Here is a 20,554-nt window from a genome sequence, read left to right as displayed (position 1 = left end):
AACTTGCACGACTTCTACAGATACAGTTGTAAGTCCAAAAATTGATGTGCTAGTTATTTTCCAAAGCTTTCTATTTGGCTGGATTGAAGTCTTTGCCGGGCTATTTCCGGCCCCTGTGCCTTACGTTTGACACTCCTACTAATACACACACACAAACAGATTTGTCAGACCCATCCTAAATTGATCTTTTTTTTACATTTAAGTAATTAACATGCCACTGAATAAAACATACAAGGGGAATTTGAAAGCTGTTTTGTGTGAATCCACAATATGTGGTCAAAGGAGCTCTTTATGCAGATGAGAGAGGCCATTCCTTAAGCTGCAAAATCAAAACTGTTTAATCAGAGAGAGCATGAGTATTTGGAGTGGTCACATCAGTGGTTTAGGATGTTCTGGGAAGACCAACAATGGTTTTTGGCAATATAAAACAAAACGCTGATATCTTCAAAGACAAGTGTGGTGGGTAATTGCAGGATCGTTTAGTAAATCGGCCCCTTAACATCATTCACTTTCTTCAAGGCTGCCATAAAGACAAAAGACTAACAAGCTGCACACCATCCATCTGCATTTAAAAGAAAAAAGAAGATGAATTAGAATGAAGTAAAAAAAAAAAAAAAGACAAACCTGTTCTGGAACTGTATTTTTTTGAACACATGAAGATAAAATATATCTGCACGAGAGTTGATACAGAGTAATCCATGAACATGGATGACTTCATTAGCACTTCTCGATAATGTGACAGAGGACAGAAGCAGTTGAAGGAATTCTAAAGCGTATAGTTATGCTATTTACTCATATTCAGTCTCTATTACTGGCTTGGGCCACCTTTTGCCTTTATTCTTAATGGTGCTGAGAATATTTCTGAGAGATTTGACTTGACAGCATCACACATCCCACCACATCCCAAATTGGTTTGAGATCCGGTGTCTGCAGAGGCAGTTAGAAAACAGTGAACTCAATGTCATGTTAAAGCATGGACCAGTATCCTGCTGACAGTGATCAGAAGATGAGCACATCGTGGTCATTTAAGGAACACGAGGCAGGATGGATCTATGCAGTCATTTATGCCAAATTCTGACCCTCTCGTAATTGAGACTCATTAGATCTGACAACGTCTGACAATGGCTGTGTGGAAAAATCTCTGTAGTTAAGAAGTTTCTAAAATACTCAGACCAGCCTGTTTGGCACCAACATTGACAGTCACTTACGTCACCTTTCTTCCACAGTCTGATGTTTGGTTTGGATACAGACCACAAGGATGAAATGTTAGCATGGCAAAAATCTTCTTTATGTAGCTCCTTTTAGATGTTGCCATAGCATACAGTCTGACTCCATCTCACTCTGTCTCCAACATCCTCTTCTGTCACACCGACCCTCTGCATGCTGTACTTTACTGCGTTCATTCATCTATAAACCTCTGAGATCTTACTTTTTCCTCCCTCCTGGCAGCTCTATATTCACCACCTTTTGTTCACTATCTCCACTCTCCTTCTGCACGTGTTTAAACCATCTCAGCATTGCCTCTCTAACTTTGTCTCCAAAGTACTCAACTCGAGCTGTACCTCTGATGTAAAGTACTCATGTCTAATCTTGTTCATCCTAGTCACTCCCAGTGAAAACCTTTACATATTCATCTCTGCCACCTACTGCTCAGCCTCCTTCTCCACCTTCTCAGCAACATCTTATAAACCTTCCTTTTCACTCTTGCACCTGAGCTCCTGTCACACTCATCTCCATCAACTCCATCCTGCCTGTAGTCTAATTTTCACCTCACCTGTGCACTGTCTGTTGCTTTGGATAGTTGACTTCAGGTATTTAAACTCATCTACCTTCACTACCTCTACTCCTTGCATGTTCACATTTCCAGCTGTTTTCTCTCGTTCCCACAAGTATTCTGTCTTGCTTCTACTGACTTTCACTCTTCTTCTTTCCAGGGCATACCTCTGCCTCTTCAGATTCTCTTCCACCTGCTTACTATGCTCATAACAATATTATCTGGAAGCATCAGAGTCCATGGAGATTCCTACCTGACCTCGTCAGAGGTCAATCACCATTGTATACAAGATGGGGCTCAGAGCAGATCCCTGATGAAATCCCACCCCCATCTTGATCCCAGCTCATAATGCACTCAATACTGTTTCACTGACTTCACACATGTCCGTTACTACTACCCTGCCACTGCTGATCTACGTAGTACCACATTTCCTTTCTTGGCATCCTATCATATGCTTTCTCTAGATCAGGGGTGGGCAACTCCAGGCCTCGAGGGCCGGTGTCCTTGCAGGTTTTAGATGTGTCCTTGAACCAACACAGCTGATTTAAATGGCTAAATTAGCTCCTCAATGGCTGTGTCCCAATTCAGGGTCTGCACGCTTGAAGTACGCATTTTAAGTGCGGTTACGTCACCGCCACGCGACGACGGCTGTCCCAATTCGAAGTGTGCTTCAAATACATACTCCAAATGCGCCGTCGATTTCCCAAAATACCAAGCGTGGTCCGGTGCATGCTTCGTGGTCCCATATATCCCACAATTCATAGCGCGGCGGTGGGTGTGGATAAGTTTGCCGCAGAAAGGAGCTGCCGAAGAGGTTTCTTTTTTCTTTTCTCCAAACTTTATTGAAATTATAAAGCGAACAGTCAGTCATTCCAGTACATACAAGGCAAATAAGAGTAACAATATACAGTACAATGAAATAGGAAGGATAAATAAATAAAGGATAAAAAAAGAAAAAAAAAAGGGGGGGGGGGGAATGTGACAGACTTCATAACAACTTTGTACACAGTAAAAAATGGAGTGTCAATATTTCAGAGTAAACCTATTTTAACCTAGATAGAGTATTTACAACTCTATGAGGAGTAAACCAGCTCTAACATCAGAGTTAAAAGTCAGTGTAAAGTTTGTTAGTCACGCAGTGAAGACTTCACTCCACACAGTGTTGATTATTACCAGTCCGCAGGCGTGTGTGGCCTCAGAGCTCTAATGCGCATGAAATTTTCTCCGAAGAGCTGCCACAGTCAGGTAAGTGAAGTTAACATTCCCATATTGGTAACATTGTTTAAAAGGTATTTTTAAACTAAGTAGCTCTTTATAGTTTCACTGATGTCGAGTGAGGACATGTTAGCAGCATTTACCCATAGGTTTAATGGCATTCCAGTAGCTACATGCTAGCAGTTGCTAAAAGTTAAGATGTTCGTTATCTTCTCACTGCGTTAATATGAACCTAAAACATTTTAACTATGTATTTCTGCTGTCTAAATAATATCATTGTCACATGTCAAATCGCACAGTTTGAACAACTAAATTACCGTTTATCAGTAAGCTAATAATCGCTAATTAGCTTACATAAGCGAACATACTTTCAGAAAAAGTGGGTAACATTACCATAAAGTTAACTTTACTGGTTTATATTATTTTAAGCAAATGCCAAAGGCATACACTACTTTAGAGTTTTGCTCATTATTTAGTAAGAAATATGTATTTTGTGTAAATTAACTGATAGCAATGTTAATGACATGTTAAGTAATATTAAGTAATGTTCCTATTTTATAGAAAGGTTTAAGAGTATGGAAAAACCAAATCTCTGAGAGATGCAACCAGAAGACGGATGAGAAACATACTTGAGGCTGAGATGACAGAATGACATGGGTAAGAATCAAAAATGTAAGATATAAAGAAACATTTTAAACATTGTATTATTTTTAATTGTGATGTTTAATGCCAATTATTGAATTTATACATTAGGACATCTCCCCCTAAAAGTGTAAGAGTGATGTATGCGCAGGGCATTGTTGCTCTGTCTCCATATCTGGAAGACCCATATTCACAACATGGATATGTAAGTAAAGGGAACTTTTCAACATTACATACATAATTGCCCTCAGAAATGTTGATAACATAGTCCTTCTTCGTTTATTTAATTACATAGAAACATTACTACGATCCAGAGAGCAGTTCAGGATACATTGCATGGCGGTTGAAGACCATTCAAAGAAAAGCTGTGGAGGAAAGAAGCGTCTCAGTTTGCAAATCTCCCAAAAGTAAGTTCACTTATCATTTAAATGATACTGATGTAATTTGTAGGCAGGATTCAATCATACACCTCTCTATGTTCTGTATTTTTGCATTACAGATAGAACAAGATTTCTGACTCCTGTTTTGTGAGGTCACTGGGAGCAAATTCTTGGAGAGGTGGCTCACCAATCTCAAAGCAAAGGTTGTAAAGGAAAGTCATGGACTTGTCCCCACCTCAGAGCTCTTGGAGTTAATGTGCAATGCTGAGTCAGGTACTGAAGTTGAGAATGGTATGATTGTGACTGTTTTTATTTGCCATTGTTGGTTATATAGGTAATTCTGTCAATTCAATGTATTTTTGGAATAATTCTTTGTTTATTCGTCTGTAGGCTGGGACAGTGACTTGTCTACCATCTTGCTGCTGCTACATCTGCTACTACCATCTGCACAAGGGCGAAAGAGACCAGGAAAGATGTCTGCATCTCAAGCTGTCAATAACCTCATCAAATTCCCAAAGGTATGTTGTTTAAAATATACTTTCCATCACCTCTATTTTCATGGACAGTGAGTTGAGCTAATCTACTGTCAGAGGATAGTCACTTAATACTGTTGTTTAATGTGTTGTTGTAGGCTGGAACCAGTGTACAGCAGCATCTAGACAACATCACCCGAAGCAGTCAGCCCTACCATCTTACTCAGGGATCCACAAGAAGCAGCATTCACAGCTTCATTGTGATTGAGAAGCATGCACTTCCATGTAATGCGACAGGTTCTGTAGGAGCCCTTGATGAACTCTTTAGGGCCCATTATGTCTTTGGTACATCATACAGTTCATCCCTGACCAACTTTGTTACTTTTCTGCAACTACGACATTGGGGAAATGTCATATTGCTTTCTCTAGTGAGCATCATAGAACTGTGAATTGTAAAGGTTTGTTACGTTAATTAAATGACACTGAATTGAGAAACATAATAAATGCTGTTACTTTAACCTGTATATTTGTTATTTCCATAATGTAGGATAGATCAGTTATTTAGTAATATAGCATCATAAGATGAATATGAAAAGAATCACACTACAGAGAAATAAAAATGATATATTATTACACATCAGAGTGTTATTATTAAACTAAATTTGGAGTAAAAATAGCTCTATAAAGTGTAATCAAATTACTCTGAACAGTGTGAATAACCCTCAGTGTTAAATATTTTTACACATTTTGTTGTTAATTTTGACACTAAATTGAGTACAATTAACACTGAAAAGTTAACACTGGCCATAGAGTAAATTTAACTAATTTTGAGTGGGACCAAATGTTATCTGAAGCAGAGTTAAAATCAACTCTGTAAGTGTAAAATTGACACTTGGTTTTTTACTGTGTTGGGTAGATAGCTTGTACTGGAAGGACTGTAAGGTGCTAGTTCAGGTTTGCAGCTACCACTCCCCGGAGTGTCGGCCAGAACACTGCTCAAGGCCCGGATGAATGTTCAGAAGGGAGACAATGAAGACACCGAGGATAGTGCAGACTCTTGTATTGACTTCACACAGTTGAAGGTAACAGAGGTTGTCAGAGGAGCAGGTATTGCATACAGGTTTAGGTGCGTGGGCATGGATGTGTGTGTGTGTGTGGTCTCTGAACGGAACAGAAAGAAAATGCTACATTACTAAAGTGTTCACAACAATATCTCCAGAATACATCAACATAAACACAGGCAGGAAATAAACCAACATCCCCTTTAATACCATAGGCCATATATTACCCACGACTCACACGTAGACCCCCTGAGAGAGCTAACCAGGTACACAGCTATACCCAACCACACGGCAGGAAAGTTAGCTTAGCTTAGCTTAGCACCCGCTAGCGGCACAGACAGAAACATAATCATTTCCCCCCTAACCTTGGTTACAGTCCCAAACACATCTTATTATCACATCCTCACACATCACCAACTTACGTTGCTCATTAACGCACACTTCTCACGGGATAACCAATTCTCTGCCAGTAATCTGGAGCAGAAAAGCTCAGGTGCTTTGCCCACGTCTCTCCCTGGACATAGTCTCTCATACAAAGCGGTGGGGTGACCTCTACTGGCCACTCTAAAAACTACAGGTGAACTAACAACTGAACAGAATAAACCCATAACTACGGGGCCTTTTGTACAGCCGCCCCCAAATGTATGAAGTACATTTGCTCACAACAAAAGGCAATTTTACAAACAAAGTTACGGTGATTGTCCTTTGCCTTCGTCCGGGAGGGCAGGCAGCACCACCAGCCTCGCCACAGGTCGGGTGAAGGTCCGGTCCTTCACCTTGATGTCAGCAGACCTGATGTGCCCGTCGGGACTGGGGTGGACTTTGGAGATGCGGCCCACGAGCCAGGAAGCGCGAGGCAGCTGAGGATCTACGATCATCACCACCGAACCTTCTGTGACATCTGCGGGGGATGACCTCCATTTCTGCCGAACCTGCAGGCTTGGAAGGTACAGCCGGATGAATCGAGACCAAAAATGGTCAGCCAGCACCTGGGAGTGCTTCCACCTCCGGCGACTCAGGAGCTCTTCTTTGGGATAAGCCACTTGAGGAAGTGCTCCGTCAGGCCGCCCCATCAGAAAGCAGTTGGGGGTCACTGGATCAGGATCACTGATGTCAGACGGGACATAACCTAGTGGTTTGGAGTTCAAGATGCCCTCCACCTCCACAAGGACCGTGCGGAGGACCTCTTCTTGAAGGGGTTGGGATCCTACTGTAGTGTAGAGTGCCGTCTTGACAGACCTAATCTCCCGCTCCCACACTCCCCCGAAATGAGGAGCCGCTGGTGGATTGAAGTGGAAGACGATCTTATGGGGAGCCAGGAGCTTCTGCAGGTCAGAGGTCATGGCTGCAAAAGCTGCTTGCAGTTCCCTTTCTCCCCCACGGAAGTTGGTCCCTTGGTCTGAGTACAGCTCAGCTGGAGTTCCTCTCCTGGCAATGAAACGGCGAAGTGCCATTAGGAAGGCATCCGTATCGATGGAGGTTAGGACATCAAGGTGGACCGCTCTGATAGTTAGGCACTTAAAGATGATGCCCCACCTCTTCTCCACACGGCGCCCGATTTTGACCTCAAAGGGTCCAAAACAGTCCACGCCTGTCGAATAAAAGGCAGGTTTGTAAAGGCGGAGGCGCGCAACTGGCAGGTCCGCCATCTTGGGAACAGTTGGTCGAGCTCTCCATCTGCGGCACTCAAGACAGGTCCTTTGAAAACGCCTAACTGCTTCCCGGCCTCTCAGGATCCAATGAGTGCGCCGAATCTCCGCAAAGACCCTCTCTGGCCCTGGATGGCGCAGGCGACTGTCGACGTCCTGGATGAACAGGCGGGTGACTGGATGTGTCGGATCCAAAACTAAAGGATGGGAGCTGGTAAAGGCGAGATCTTCAGAGCGGCGAAGACGTCCACCTACACGGATGACCTCATTCTCGTGGTCGAACTCAGGGGATAGTGCAAGGAGACGACTGCTGCGACTGATGGATTTCCCCTGCTTAAGGAGTCGATACTCCTCAGGGAAGCTCTCCTGTTGAGCTTCTCTCAGGACATCCATCTCTGCTCGAACATAGTCATAAGCCGATGAAGTTCCACCGCCTTTGGCCGCCCCATGCAACTGCGTAATAGCCGCTTCCAGCAGCTGTGTCCAGGTGTCATATTTGCTGAAGTTCGAAGTGGCGGGGTCAAAGGTGGTAGAAAATCCACAAAAGGTCTCTTTACGGAGCTCAGATGGGCCTGGAGGCTCAGCCAGGGTGCCACTTGGCTCTGGAGGCCACTGTTCTGGACCTAGGAGCAGGAAAGGAGGCCCTTGACTCCATCTATTGGGTCTGGTGAGCTCGAGAAGGGACTTCCCCCGGGTTATATCATCTGCGGGGTTCTGGGCTGAGTCCACATAGCGCCAGGTGTGCGAGTGAGTTAATTCCTGGATCTCAGCCACGCGGGTGCCGACGAAGACCTTGAAGTGGCATGACTGGGACCTCAACCAGGTGAGTACAGTTGTGGAGTCAGACCACAGCACTATTCTCTTTATGTCCAGAGTGAGCTCATTTTTAAGGAGACGGGAAAGATGAGCTCCGGAGAGGGCACCACACAGCTCAAGTCTGGGCATGGAGAGAATGCGTTTAGGGGCAACACGGGAGCGAGCCATCAGGAAGGCTAGATGTGAGCTGCCATCACCTGTCACTGTTCTCATGTAGGCCACTGCGCCATAAGCCTGCTCTGACGCATCACAGAATATGTGAATCTCTCTCTCACTAACTGACTCCGTGATGTGCTTTGGGAGATACGGGCGAGGAAGCAGGACTTGTGCAAGGAACGGCAATTCCTCTTCCCAGGTTTTCCACTGCTGGAGTAGTTCTGGCGGAAGCTGCGGGTCATCCCATCCCCTCTGTTGATCCCAAAGGCGCCTCACCAGCATCTTGGCTCGGGTGGTGTACGGTAGGATAAAGCCCAGTGGGTCGTATTGGCTCGCGAGAACCTTATAAATATTCCGCATAGTGGGGGCGCCATAACTGATTTTGCGGTGTCTGTAACCCAAGGTGTCCGTGGGGAAGTGCCAGCTAAGGCCCAGAGTTGGCTCAGAGGTGTCTGATTTGTCTTGAGTGAGCCAAAGTTCTGCACTTGTGGATCTGAGGTCTTCAGGTAGGTGGCCAATGGTGCTGGGTTCATTACTGGCCCACTGGCGAAGGACAAATCCAGCAGAAGACAGGAGGGCTCTTAGCCTGTCCACTAGGTCCCGGGCTTCTTCAGGGGTCGGCACGCTCTGAAGAAGGTTATCAACATAGAAGCACTGTCCCACAGAGTGACGTAGCGGATCATCTCCTTCCGTGTGGTCCCTGGCGTGGCGCTGCAGAGCAAAGGTTGCACAGCATGGGCTGCAAGTTGTACCGAAGGGGAGGACCTGCCATTCATAAACGGCCACCGGTTCCTCGGGGTGTAGATCCCGCCACACAAACCGCAGGAGGGAACGATCTTCGGGAAGAAGGCGAATCTGGTGGAACATACCTTTAATGTCACCACTGATGGCTACGGCATGCTCTCGAAAGCGAAGGAGGACACCAAGGAGCGATGCGCTCAGGGTGGGCCCAGGTAGAAGATGTTCGTTGAGGGCTTGGCCTTGGAACTGGAACGAACAGTTAAACACAAGGCGATCTTTGCCATTGTGGCTAACAAGGTGGTGAGGGATGTACCATGACTCATCTGCATGAGCAACCTCAGAGGGGGGCACCTTAACCACCGAACCGGCCTGGACCAACTTCTCTATCTCTGCCCGGTAGACCTTAGCTCGTTCTGGATCTTTCTGGAGCCTTCTCTCCACACTTCTCAAACTGGGAACGACAGCGTTAGGGCTAGCTTTAAGGTGCGGCATGTTCTCGCGGCGAAGGAGGGGGGTGGCATAGCGTTGGATGCCCTCGACATCTACACGAACTGTCTTCTGCTCTAGCAGGCTAACTGCATAGTTATCTTCTCTTGAACGGGTAACCACCTTGCCTTCTGGCACCGGGACAACATCTACCTGCCATAACTTCTCTACATGTTTGAGTAGCTCACTCACCTGGGGAGGAATGGCGGTCGTGAAGAGGCACTGTTGTGGCAGCGAAGAGGAACCTATAAGGCTGGAGGGACCCTGTAGTGTCCACCCTAACCTGGTGCGCATAGCGGCGGGACCACCCGGTGGACCAAGACGGACAGCTTCAGTTGGAGTGATGAGCTGTGGGTGGTCACTGCCAATCAGAAGGAGAGGTTTGACCTTCTTGAAGGACTGGAGAGGCAGGCCTCGGAGGTGTCTATACTTCCGCTGCAAGGACTCCACCGGGTAGCTGTGCTCGGCTAGGTCGATACGGGTGGCGGTGAAGGCGTTGCGGACTTTGTACTTCAGCTTAGGTTTGCCACCAGGGGAGATCTCGAATGAGACACATGATCCTTGCAGAGTTTGCACATCTTGCCTGATAGTGCGCAATGGAAGTGTCTCTGGGATGCCTTGAAGGTCAAGCTTCTGGGCAGCGGTGGGTAGCAGCATAGTCCTCTCTGACCCATCATCCAAAACTGCGTGAGTGCTCAAAGTCTTGCCATTATGGTGAAGGATGACTGGGACAACCTTTAACAGGACTTGGCCGCTCTCTGTAGGACGATCGAGGTACAGGACGCCCGTAGGATTCTCACCTTCTCGTGGGGGAGCAGACACTGAGCCATGTGGCTTTAAGAACTTCGAATTCACGTCGTGAAGGACCTGCAGATGACGACCCTGACACAGGCTGCAGGGTTTCTTGAGGGTACACTGTGCTGCCTGATGGGAGCGTGCGCAACGCCAGCACCTCTTGTTAGTCTTTATCCAGTCTGTGAGTTGTTCGCGACTCAGTTTGATGACCTCCTGACACTGACTCAGGTGATGGGCACGGTTATCGCAAAAGGCGCAGTAGGGTTGCTGCCTAGCTTTGTTTGGAGTGGTACCTGGTGACCTGGGTGAGCTCTCTGCACTGTGAAGGACCGCAACAGAGCGTCTGCTTGGTCTGACATCAGGCTTCTCTCTGGTGATCGCTGGGGTGGGCAAGCCGTCATAGTCCTGACACCAGGATTCGTACTTTAACCAGGTAGCCAGGTCATCCAGGGTGTAAGCCTGACCAGAATGGTTGTACATGCACCGACGGAAATCAGCTCTTTGCTCTGAAGGAAGCTTACTAAGGAGTCGAGCCACATGGGAGCCACACTGGAGTTCAACCTCCCCATCAGGGCCTAAAGTCTTCAGCATGCCCACGAGCGACTGGATGTGGAGAGAGAATCGCTCAAATGCGGCTGCATCCCCTCGGCGGATGTCAGGTGAGTCCATGACAGCAGCAATTCTTCTCAGGGCAAGCTGGTGGGGCTGCCCAAGCCTGTCGTTAAGAGCGTTCATAGTGTCACTGAAGGGCGTGGCAGAATGGAGGTAAGCGTCCGCTATCAACTTTGCTTCCTCCAGGTGTAGATGATCTAACAAGACTTGGTACCTGAAAAGCTCTGAACTCTCCGGGGGCAATAAGTTCTCTAGCGCCATCTTTAGACGAGCAAATTCCCCAGGATCACGGCGTGAGAGCTTGGGAATGCTTGGACGAGGCCCCCTGTAGGTCAAGAAAGGAGTAGATGAGGACGGGGATGGAGTTGGCAGTGGTTGCAATGGAGGGGGGTGTGCTCTCGGAGGCGGCGCTGGAGGGTAGGTGATCCTTGGCTGAGGAGAAGTGAAACCTGGCCTAGATTCATGTGGGGGGATGATCTGACTCTCCTGTGCAGCCATAGACTCCCTCTTCAGATCCTGGAGCTCTTTCAGCATCGTATCGATGCGGTCCGCAACTGGACCCTGGCTGGAGACAGACTCCTCCTTGAACACAACAGGAGGAGGTGGTGAAGGCCAGTCCTCTTCCTCTTCAGCAGGGGGTGGCTGGAGATGAACAGCAGGGGCTCTGGGCGGTGGACTGAGCTGCAGACTCTCTACACGGTCCAACAACTGCAGCAAACTAGCATGAAGGGCCTGGACATTAGCCAGCCCAGCTTTCATCTGGTCATGCGACTGCTGGAACAGGAACCTTTCACGTTGTATATCTTCTAATTCTGCTCTCAGTGGTGTGACATGACCGTGTGAGCGGTCATCAGAGGGGTCAGACGGAGGATGGTGGGAAGAACGGGTGTCGCCTCCTGTCTCACTTTCCTCCTGGTAACCTGCACCAAGCCCGGGAAAGTCAGTCTCATAAGCTTCATAGCGGAGGGGACGCCGTACATTACGCCGTGGGCGCGCACCAAGAGCTGAGAAGTTCTGAATATCATCCATCTTGTTAGGGTAGAAGCAGCTTACATCCGGCTCGAAGGACCATTAATGTTGGGTAGATAGCTTGTACTGGAAGGACTGTAAGGTGCTAGTTCAGGTTTGCAGCTACCACTCCCCGGAGTGTCGGCCAGAACACTGCTCAAGGCCCGGATGAATGTTCAGAAGGGAGACAATGAAGACACCGAGGATAGTGCAGACTCTTGTATTGACTTCACACAGTTGAAGGTAACAGAGGTTGTCAGAGGAGCAGGTATTGCATACAGGTTTAGGTGCGTGGGCATGGATGTGTGTGTGTGTGTGGTCTCTGAACGGAACAGAAAGAAAATGCTACATTACTAAAGTGTTCACAACAATATCTCCAGAATACATCAACATAAACACAGGCAGGAAATAAACCAACATCCCCTTTAATACCATAGGCCATATATTACCCACGACTCACACGTAGACCCCCTGAGAGAGCTAACCAGGTACACAGCTATACCCAACCACACGGCAGGAAAGTTAGCTTAGCTTAGCTTAGCACCCGCTAGCGGCACAGACAGAAACATAATCATTTCCCCCCTAACCTTGGTTACAGTCCCAAACACATCTTATTATCACATCCTCACACATCACCAACTTACGTTGCTCATTAACGCACACTTCTCACGGGATAACCAATTCTCTGCCAGTAATCTGGAGCAGAAAAGCTCAGGTGCTTTGCCCACGTCTCTCCCTGGACATAGTCTCTCATACAAAGCGGTGGGGTGACCTCTACTGGCCACTCTAAAAACTACAGGTGAACTAACAACTGAACAGAATAAACCCATAACTACGGGGCCTTTTGTACATACTGTGTACTTGAAAGTTGTGACAGCTCATTCGTTAAACATTTCTGAATGAATTTCAATCAATGATAAACCTTTTTTATTGGAAGTTAATTTAATAGAGTTTAAGTAATATTCTATTTCAATCAAAAACAAATTAAATGATGGGGTTGAGTTTTGGAATTTACATTTATGTATGTGGAATTTCCCTAATAAGATGGAGCGGCCGAAAAGTGAACTGTCAAAAGTACTGAACATGACGTCACTTATTTATGAATAAGCTTAATAATTAAAGTCAGTCATATATCCACAAACACAACAAGCTGAAAGTCAGTGATTTTATATATATATATATATATATTAGGGGTGCAACGATATTCGTATCGATATTGAACCGTTCGATACAGTGCTTTCGGTTCGGTACGCATATGTATCGAACAATACAACATTTGTAATTTATTTTATCAATTTTCCTTCTGACGATGCTGTCTGTGTTGAGCGCTCAGTGGATCTGTGTTCGACTACTCCGCCTAGGCTGCACTGTCGAGCGCAGATCCACTGAGCGCTCAACACAGACAGCATAGTCAGAAGGAAGAGCGCAGGGCAAGCTAGCGAGACAGAAGTTAAGCTCTCCCTGCAACAGGCAAATTGAACCTCATTCAGATCTGGCGTTTGGAATTATTTTGGTTTTCATGTGACGTATGACCCTGAAGGTAAGCGAGTCATGGACTAAAGTAAAACAGTATGTTGGATGTGCCATGCAATGCTCAATTACATTGGTGTGAACTAGTGTGTTAGCTCGTTAACGTGTTGGCCGTCTAGCCCCATGCACGGAGCGATCTGCGGTAGCTCGTCAACGGAGATTTGCCGTGTTGTGGCGTTAAGGTCATTTCAACGAGATTAACCTGAAAGCACTAGTGGGAACACAACGAATATGACTGCACATTTACGCCGACATCATCCTAGTGCAAAGACAAGTGGAAGCAGACAAAAAAAAGCAAGCATGCTACTAACTTTAGCCGAGTCATTTAGACAGCTGTTAGCACATGATTCTCCTTATGCTGCTGAGAATATAGCCCAGAAGAAGCGGATAGTATAGCTTTTATTTTGGAAAGAGCCATTTCTCTGTAATAAACTCTCTTTTCCAAAGATGAGTGATTCCTCAATCAGATACAGGGCTTGCAATATCGCTAGCCCGACGTCCTGGAGCTAGCGATTTTTTTCAGTCGGGCTACCAAAATCTTTCTCTTCCCTGCCCGTCGGGCTATTGTAGGAAAAATATATGTCAATGCTTTTGCATTCTTTCAGAAATGTAGCTGGGTAATTATGTCATTGGCATCGGTGAGCCACTGTCAATATGTGACATATTGAAGTCGCGTTTGAATTTGCGCTTGTTTTTTTGCTTTCACTTTGCAATCGTGCGAACTGTGTATAGAGAGTGACAGTACTGATTGGTGAGTGATGATAATTTGTGCACCAATTCCTCTGACATCGTCTTATTAATCGTTAGCTTACTATGCAAACATGACAAGTGAAATCTCCCGCAGCTTAAACATGTGAGAGGTTGATCGCGCAGAGAATCGCTGAGCTTATGTGAGTGAGCGTGTAAAAGCATTTCAGTTCTGCTGAGCCAAATAAGACAGGTCAGGGTGAAGAAGTGACAGCCAAAGAAAAGCTTACCACAAAACGGAAAAGTTATGACAAATCAGACTATAAGGCAAAAAGAAAGTGCAGCTTTATGGTTTCATGGACAAAAGAATTTCTGTGGCTGCAATATGATGAGCTAAATAACCAGGGCTGCACATAAGTGGTCCGCAGGTGCGCATTCGCTGTCAAAATAAAAAACACGCACAAGGGTTAGGGTTAAATTTAAAAACTGTACTTTTGAGTTAAAATATATATTTATAATTTTAATAAATGACAAATTAAAAATGCATGAACATTTTTTTGTATCGAAAAAATATTGAACCGTGACACCAAAGTATCGAACCGAACCGTGAATTTTGTGTATCGTTGCACCCCTAATATATATATATATATATATATATATATATAGCTCGAGAGGATGTGGAGGGTGAAGGTAACGGTGGTCCACGTGGTAATCGGAGCACTAGGTGCGGTGACTCCCAAGCTAGGCGAGTGGCTCCAGCAGATCCCGGGAATAACATCGGAGATCTCTGTCCAGAAGAGCGCAGTCCTGGGAACAGCTAAGATACTGCGCAGGACCCTCAAGCTCCCAGGCCTCTGGTAGAGGACCCGAGCTTGAAGGATAAACCGCCCGCAGGGGCGTGCTGGGTGTTTTTTTTATATCATAATAATCTGACAATACTATAAAATTGGCCATATTATATTTACATTACCACAGTGAGATGACTTTAGTCTCATGAACAACTAATTGTTATTTACTAACTAATCTTAAATGACTGTTCAGCACAGAAATGAAGCCCAACAATCATGTTTTACAGTCCCGTGGTCTCAGCCTCAGATACTCAACTAATCAAAGTGATGTCAAAAATGAATGACCAACAAAACATTTTTCTCCTTCATTTCTGTCAAACAAAGCTGTATGTAACGTGTCTCGCGGTTAGTATCATGGTTGCTAGGCAACCTGAACAGCACGACGAAGCGTATACCGTCCCATTTCACAAGCCTCTCACTTCCGCACTTCTCGTACTCATAGTACGCACCGTACGTAGTACCCGTAGTGCGCGTACTTCAAGCGTGCAGACCCTGAATTGGGACACAGCCAACATGTCCCGCAGTTCTCCAGAGGCCTGGTAACGAACTAATCATGTGATTCAGGTGTGTTGACCCAAGGTGAGATCTAAAACCTGCAGGACACCAGCCCTCGAGGCCTGGAATTGCCCACCCCTGCTCTAGATCCACAAGGTTGTCATGGCAAAAACAAACTGGTGAAACTGAGACTTGTCAAATGTTTCCTTGAAGTTTTGTGCAAACCTTATTAAAATTAAAATAAATTAATGATTCTGCAAAGCTCGGAATAAACACTTTGCATGATGGGATGCTTAAGTACTAATGCCGCCTACTTTAAGGAGTCAGAAATATATGATTGAGAAACAGGTGGGAAGTAACAAAGTGCGAATTCTTTCTTGCTGTACAATTTCAAGGTATCTGTACTTTACTTGAGTATTTTTCTGATAACTTTTTACTTTTACTCCCTTCATTTTAACACAAATATCTGTACTTTCAACTACTTCCATTTTCAAAACAGGCTTAGTGCTTTAGGCTCAGTGGTATCATTTACAGTGTTTATACTCGTAGGCCTACTTTAGTAGGCATATGTTGTAGTCAGCTTCTAGCTAGCACTACAGATGAGGAGTAAGCATGAAGGGAGTAGCGTTTCTACTCGACATAACATTTCTATCAGCTCAACAAAATCAGCAAACACACTGCTGAACAATGGGCTGTGAGGTCAGTTTCTTGGTCATTAATATGCAAAATGTCATGACTTGACATAAAGGAGAAGGATGTACACATCCTGGACAGGGAGGAACGCTGGTTTGAGTGGGGAGTCAAGGAGGCCACTTTAGGTGAAAAAGGAAAGACCATCTCTGAATCGAGGAGGGGGCCTAAGGGTACATCTTTCACCATCTTACAATGTTGTGATTGCAGCCATTTCCCAACTGCCCATTGATCAAGGGTCATGTCAATTTGCATATTAATGATCAAGAAACTGATCTCATTGTTTGCCCATGGTGCTAGTTTCAGTGAATATGTACTTTTTATAAGGATGGGGAAACCTGCATTGATCTGAGACTCAGGAAGTCACTTGGGTGATTGACTGAAAACATTACAACCAGATGATGTGTTTTATGGGTTACATGAAAATACTCTGTAGTTTGTGAAGGATAAAAAGGTTAGTTTGCATTAAAATGGTAAATTCACAGTAAAACACTGTGTTTGACTGCTACACAGTGGCTGTGGTGGTTAGTGCTGGTTTAAATCAAGTGTGATTAATTTACATTTAAGCTGATGATTCTGAGCTCCATTTACTGAATTCAATTGTTAGACCAACTTTATACCATCTAGTATAAAGACATCATACAGTATGCTGTTGGTGTAGCAAATGGAAGACAGCTCCCAGTGTAACTACTAACTGTACTTATGTTTCTTTTTATGTGTGGAGGCAAAGTCACCCTCTTGTGGTCTAAATAACACATTCAAGCTAAGCACATTCATTAGAATTAGTATTTAGATTCAAATAACATTTGTATTCTCATATGTCTGAATAATTAATATTTTATTCTGACACGGTTGGTGTGAAGCACCCACAATTTCGTTGTCCATATATATTATGACAGTAAAGGGCTATTCTATTGTATTCTATTCTAATATTGTATTTGTATGACATTAATAGAGCAGAGTTACCTGTCCATAAAAATAGATGGTATAATTGTCTTTCAAGGAGCTACTTTTTATTTTCGGACTTTGAGTACATTTCAGAGATTGTGCTTTTTTACTTTCACTTGAGTAAAGAAGTGGAATCAGTACTTCAGCGTTTACTGGAGTATTTTCTAACACAAGTATCTGTACTTCTACTTAAGTACAGACTGTATGTACTTTTGCTACCTCTGCTGAGATCACGTTGCTCTGGGACACACATCCATAGTTCCGCTATCCATCCATGGCAAACGATACCGAAATCCGGCTAGAGCCTTCAAAATAAAAGTCGCACAGCTCTAAAATAGATTATAAAACTCAGCAGTTAAATGGCCAGATAAATGATTGTCGTCGCTATATGTTAGATGTGAACCAAACACTCATAGGTAAGGTTGAATTCCCACTCTAATGCCCCTGTTTTCGTCAACAAGCTTTACTTAGCTATGTAGTTAATATTAACCGGACACAAATTGTGAAGTGATGGCGTCACAGCGGGTAACTTGACAATTGCTATCTTGGCGATAAGGAAGTTTATCTTCACGTTTCCGGACTAAATCCCAATTTATTTAACTCGGGGGTATGTTCATAATCTCATTAGCTATTTCTGCTATCGGCATGTACCTCTTGAGGTGAGGTTGCGTTTTAACAACGTGTTTGTTAGCCAAACAAGCGTAGCGTTAGCTAACGTTGCCTTGGTGCATATAGCTAGCATAGTGGGTATTTTGTAATTTTACTTTAGGCTAGCTAAGTGTTCAGCGTACTGTAATGGGAGATGACAGAGCCATCACTCAATAGAATAACGAGCGATATGTAAAGGTATCCTTAGCAAGTAGCTACGAGTGGCTTCTAAATGTAACAAGCTAACTATGCTATCGCATGTGTGAAGTGAGCACAGCATCCTCCATTGTTCATTCACTCCTCCAGAGCTGATAGTGTAAAGCTGAGCCTGAGCTATTTTCCTGCTTAACCTTGAAAGCTGTGTATGTTACAACTTAAATTTAAATTATATTAGTTTATTATGAGTTTAACTTATCGACTAACTCGAGCTCCAGAGGTGTCCGTGGCTCTTTTAAACATGCAGGAGAATAACAGATTATGAATACTACTAATCTGACGTTTCATCATGCCAGTTGTTTTTGTATAACCGTTAATCTAACATTAAACTCACATCAGAGAGACAAGACACGATTTACCGTCCACACTTTGTTGTTAATCAGACTGTTGAGCCTCCTATCAGACACCTGGAGGAGCTGAAGCACAGCAGAGACCTCAGAGCAGCTTGATACCTACCGACACAGTGTGTGAAGAATGTCTTCACCCATATACTACAATCAAGACAGTGTGACACGCTTCAAGAAAAGAAAGGCTCGTTTCTCTTTCAGTGAAGTCCACATATTGCTGGATGAAGTTAGGAAGCACCGTATGGTTGTTGTGGGTATGTATTAGCTTATCAGTTGCTTACAGCATTTAGGATTTTTATTTTTTTTTAATTCAGCTCTTTCTGAAAAGATTGTGTCTGGAGAATGAATAAATGAGTGTGATGTGGCTGGTCATGAAAACGTTACCAGCAGAGGTAATTGAAACATTTAAATGTGCAAAGTATGCAAGAACTGAGTGCGAATTTCTGTATTATAATAACTTTAATCTTATGCAGTCACTGGCAGTGACAGGATTTCTTTTTTTCATTCCCAAAGGCAAATTCAATCGTGGTGTGCCAACAGACATGAAAAAGCGCACATGGGCAGAGATTACTGCACGGGTCAATGAGATTGGAGAGTGCCAACGTGAGGTCATAGAAGTCATCAAGAAGTGGTCTGACCTAAAGTGTGACACAAAACGGAAAGTGGCTGCTATGAGGTCGGGGACAGTGCCCAACAGAGGCCTCAACTCACGCCTTTCCCGGGATCTTAACCAGACAGAGAAAATAGTCCTCCAGATACTGGAGATGGACGATGAGGAGCAGAGCTCCGGTGACTTCGGCCTGCTGGGGGAAGACGACGATGTGCCAGAGGAGGAAGAAGAATTGGACGAGGATGATATGATTGCAATGCAGAGCTCTCCTAATGGCGGGTTGGACATGACACCTATGCCTCCACCTTCTTCCTACAAGATAGGACAGTCAGGTAGCAAAGGGGGTCACATATTGACCTAATTTCAGTCTAAACATGAGTGCATTGTGAACACACACACATGTCCTATAAATTATTGCATGCAGTGTCTTTTTTCACATTCCTGCAATTAGTTTTATATGAACTGTAAAAGTGACAATAAAAGTGATTTGATTTGATTTGAACTGTTAATGTTGCAGGGGACTCATCACAGCCATCTTTTGATGTGCAATATGAGGTGCCTCCAGCAGAAGGTGAGCTGTCAAGAAATTGCTTTTCTGGTTTATGTTAGTACTTAGAAAATGCTGATGTGTCTTATTTTTCTCAGATACTGAAAATGCATTTGGAGACTCGGACGATGAACAAAGAGACGATATGCTTCCTTCAACTCAGACAGCAAAGCCAAAAGATGATCACCAAGCTAACAGCAGCACCCAGAAACAAGCGCAACCTCACACGTCTACTGGACTGCCGGCATCTGCGGCTGCGTTTCCGTCGCCCGGTCAGTCCTCGCAGAGCACGAGAGACAGCATGCTGCACAGTGCATCGCTGAGCCTTCAGGAGCAGCACGCCACCAACATCCTGCTGGAGACTGTGTCGCGCTCCCTGGAGCTTCTGTCGGAGTCAGTGCAGCAGCTGGCAGAGACTCAGCAGGAGTTTGTGCGCGAGTCGCTGCAGCTCCAGCGGGAGACGGTGCAGGTGCTCAGAGACTTCACAGGTGGAGCCATCGCACTCATGCATGACAAACTGAATGGACGGCCGGCATTATAACAGCAGTGACACATGGAGGTGTGAGGGTCTGTTATCTCACTGACGTCACACATGACCTTCAGGTGCAGGAACTTCTCGGTTCTTTTGGACTTCACCTGTGGTTTTTAAATCAGCAGATTTTCTGTGGTTATATTTTAAAACTATTGGTAGACTCATTGTATCGTTGGAATTACTGTTTGTGTGGTTATATGAAAGTGGATTGCAAAAACAACCAATATTAGCCATAAAGAAAGAACCTGGAGAGTTTTTCGTTTTGCTACTGACAGTGAGACTCCACCACATTTTCTATTGATAAAACAACTTGTTTAAAGCCTCTGAAAAGTTCTCAGAATGCGTTTGTGTCCTTATGTTGTACGTTTCCCTTACTTTATGTCTGGAGATTATCACGTGTACTGTAATGGTGAGTGGATGTCTGCACTTGACCATTATATGGTCTTTATGTCTGAGCGCTAACTGTGGTGTGTGTTAGATACTTTTAAAATACAAGTAAGTATATTATTTGTGATTGATTTTGGTTTTTTACATTGCAAACATGAACACTTGAATATGAAAATTTCACTAAGTTCTTTTAAAAATATAATAAACTGGTGTATTTAAACAGAACATAAGCCAACCTCTGAGCTGTGATCTATAACATGC

At 44.7% G+C, this 20,554-nt stretch overlaps 1 protein-coding gene and 1 long non-coding RNA gene across 5 annotated transcripts; both read left to right on the top strand.

Moving 5' to 3' along the window:
• Window positions 1-2,767: 2,767 nt before the first annotated feature.
• On the top strand, window positions 2,768-4,245 carry LOC147320052 (uncharacterized). Of its 2 annotated transcripts, XR_015131138.1 has the most exons (4): window positions 2,768-3,646; window positions 3,743-3,836; window positions 3,927-4,038; window positions 4,131-4,245. It is a non-coding gene; the product is annotated as an uncharacterized LOC147320052 (long non-coding RNA). The 2 variants fall into 2 exon arrangements; XR_015131137.1 differs by having other exon boundaries at window positions 2,768-3,836.
• A 13,038-nt stretch (window positions 4,246-17,283) lies between these two features.
• On the top strand, window positions 17,284-20,523 carry LOC147320051 (uncharacterized). Of its 3 annotated transcripts, none has more exons than XM_086307863.1 (5): window positions 17,284-17,422; window positions 18,254-18,471; window positions 18,731-19,159; window positions 19,345-19,398; window positions 19,473-20,523. In XM_086307863.1, exons 2-5 carry the CDS (start codon window positions 18,345-18,347, stop codon window positions 19,913-19,915), a joined length of 1,053 nt encoding a protein of 350 aa, XP_086163989.1. In that variant the 5' UTR covers window positions 17,284-17,422; window positions 18,254-18,344; the 3' UTR covers window positions 19,916-20,523. The 3 variants fall into 3 exon arrangements, with proteins under 3 accessions (XP_086163989.1, XP_086163988.1, XP_086163987.1); XM_086307862.1 differs by lacking the exon at window positions 17,284-17,422 and adding an exon at window positions 17,496-17,613; XM_086307861.1 differs by lacking the exon at window positions 17,284-17,422 and adding an exon at window positions 17,510-17,665.
• Window positions 20,524-20,554: the final 31 nt, after the last annotated feature.

This window comes from Aulonocara sp. 'chitande type north' Nkhata Bay, linkage group LG10, assembly GCF_057382095.1.
Source record: "Aulonocara sp. 'chitande type north' Nkhata Bay isolate Kocher_YH1m ecotype deep benthic linkage group LG10, A_spYH_male_GT1.1, whole genome shotgun sequence".
In the NCBI taxonomy this organism is placed as follows: domain Eukaryota; kingdom Metazoa; phylum Chordata; class Actinopteri; order Cichliformes; family Cichlidae; genus Aulonocara; species Aulonocara sp. 'chitande type north' Nkhata Bay.
This window is presented reverse-complemented; position numbering and strand designations above follow the sequence as displayed.